Consider the following 2,301-nt stretch of genomic DNA (forward strand, 5'->3'; position numbering starts at 1 on the left):
AATATTTTTCATGTTTTATATTCTATTTTTATATATACATTAAAATGATATACGTTTATATATATAATATAAAATATAAAAATGTCATATTTATTTATTATTATTATTATTATCATTATTATTATAAAATTAAATATTTATATATATTTTAAAATATATTTAAATTATTTAATTATAATTATTTTAATTTTGTTTTCATTATTTTTTCAAAAATAATAAATATAGAATATTATAACACACAAAGATATATGCCATGTGCCAAAAATGATGCCTAAAAGTTCAGTCTAGGTAGGCAGCTCCCTAGGTTTTGGGCCCCCAATTTTGATACAAATCACAAATGAGTGATAAAAATATCTCAGTTGCTTCCGCTAGACAGCAGCGAGATTAAATGGAGAGCAAATGGAGGATTTTGCTTAGGTCTCCAGCATCTCAGATGTTTCTTCTCAGGAGAAACCTTTACTGCATGTAAAACTGATCTCATTTGTGCCTTTTTATAGGAACTATAGGTGAAACATCTGAAAGCTGATACTTAAATGAAACATACAGGAACTATGACCTTCTACCTTCTTTCTCCTTCACACATTTATAATGGAAATATGTTTTTGTTGACGTAAATCTCCATGCGCACAAGGCCGTGACCGTGTTTGCCACTTGTCAAGCTCATTTTCAGCATGTAAAGCTTTTCACATGTCTCAAATTCAAATGTAACAAAAGCGAGGCGTAGGACGTGCCAAAGGGAGGACAATGTCAATGAGAATTTCAGGGCCGCTGAACACCCTCAAAGAGTTTCAGGCCAGACTTCCGCAGCTAGTTAACGAATAGCCCTAACCTTGAGTTAACCGCTGCAAATATCTGTCTGTAACACTGAGGCTGTGGGGTGTGTTCTATTGCGTTTATCTCGCCAGCTATGTGTGTGAGTGTTCAGACCTGAATAAAGTATTGTATAAATGGGCCTGCAGGGCAGCTGAGTTGGCAGGGAGGGAAGGAGTCTGTCAGTATGATGTGAGGGGTGTGTGTGTGTTTAGAAAGAGAGGTTTGAGGCGGCTCATCTGCATTGCAGGAAACCGACAAGTCACATTTAGCTCTCGCCTTATCTCACCTCTGGAACAGCAGAGGAAAAATACACTGTTGATAGGGTTATGAGTGTGTGCGTGTTACTCAGGATGTTCCCTCTCTCGCTCTCGCTCTCGCTCTCTCTCGCTCAGGTGGCCAAGGTGGAGTACGTACGCAGGAGGCCGAAGCTCCGGGAGGTGCAGGTGCAGCTGGAGGATCATCTCGAGTGCGTCTGCACGTCCAAACATCACTCAGAGTCCCGCATACACACGGGTATGCATAAACACTGCTTTTTAATCATTCGCTTTCCCACACCTTGTTTTATTTTTCCCTCTCCACTCATTTTTCCTGCCCCGTCATTTCCCTCCATTCCTCTGCTCAAAGCCCAGCTCAGTTCAAGAGCTAAAAAAAGAAGAGGAAATGGAAAATGAGATAAACTGTCTAAAAGAGGCAGTCAAGATTTACAGACTCTATATTTAGACTAATGGTCAGTAAGATGAAAGCCAAGTGGACTTAATGGGTCAAAGGTCAGGAGAAAGGATATCATGGTACAATAATATTTGACTGTTCTTGGTACTACAAGCAAAAGCTAAATTGCTATTGAACACATGCTTACATGGAATAAATAAATAAATATATATATTAAAATTAGTATTTTTTGAAAATTATTTTAATAGTAAATAGTAAACATTGCAAAAAAATAAAAAATTACAACCAAGAAAGCAGTAGGTGACCAAACATCAACATGTGTCATTGTAAGTGCCTTTTTTGTCAGTTAAATATGTGTGTGTAAAACTTGCATATATGTGTATATATAATATAAAATATTAAAATAAAACACTGTTTAGCCTTCAAGACTTTATTTTAATTATTTGAATATTTTATATAATGTTTAATAATACTATATATATACAATAATATATTTGTGTGTGTGTGTGTGTGTTTTTGTATATAAATGTAATAATTTTAATAAGATTTTAAGAATTACTAGAATTACTTAAGACAAATAAATTATCGACAAAGAAACAAATTACAAACAATAAAATAATTGTTTTTGGACAATCTCCATCAGATGCACACTTGCCCTATAGACCTTGAAGAACAAATAACAAAGAAACAAATTACAAGCAATAAAATAATATCCATTTTTTTGGCCATTTCCATCCATTGCTCATTTGCCTCATAGACTTCCATTGTACACAGCTTTTTTTTTTTTTTTTTTTTTTTTTTTTTTTTGTTTTCAGAGGG

The 2,301-nt window shown here is 34.4% G+C and overlaps 1 protein-coding gene across 4 annotated transcripts in view; it reads left to right on the forward strand.

The window, feature by feature from the left end:
- Window positions 1-2,301, forward strand: part of LOC107655387 (platelet-derived growth factor subunit A-like) — a 15,080-nt gene that overhangs the window by 12,000 nt on the left and 779 nt on the right. For all 4 annotated transcript variants that reach the window (XM_016442856.1, XM_016442855.1, XM_016442858.1 and 1 more), the window contains one exon: window positions 1,206-1,326. In XM_016442856.1, coding sequence (XP_016298342.1) covers window positions 1,206-1,326 — 121 coding nt within the window. The remainder of the gene's footprint in view (window positions 1-1,205; window positions 1,327-2,301) is intronic.

This window comes from Sinocyclocheilus anshuiensis, unplaced genomic scaffold, assembly GCF_001515605.1.
Source record: "Sinocyclocheilus anshuiensis isolate Anshui unplaced genomic scaffold, SAMN03320099.WGS_v1.1 scaffold880, whole genome shotgun sequence".
NCBI lineage: Eukaryota > Metazoa > Chordata > Actinopteri > Cypriniformes > Cyprinidae > Sinocyclocheilus > Sinocyclocheilus anshuiensis.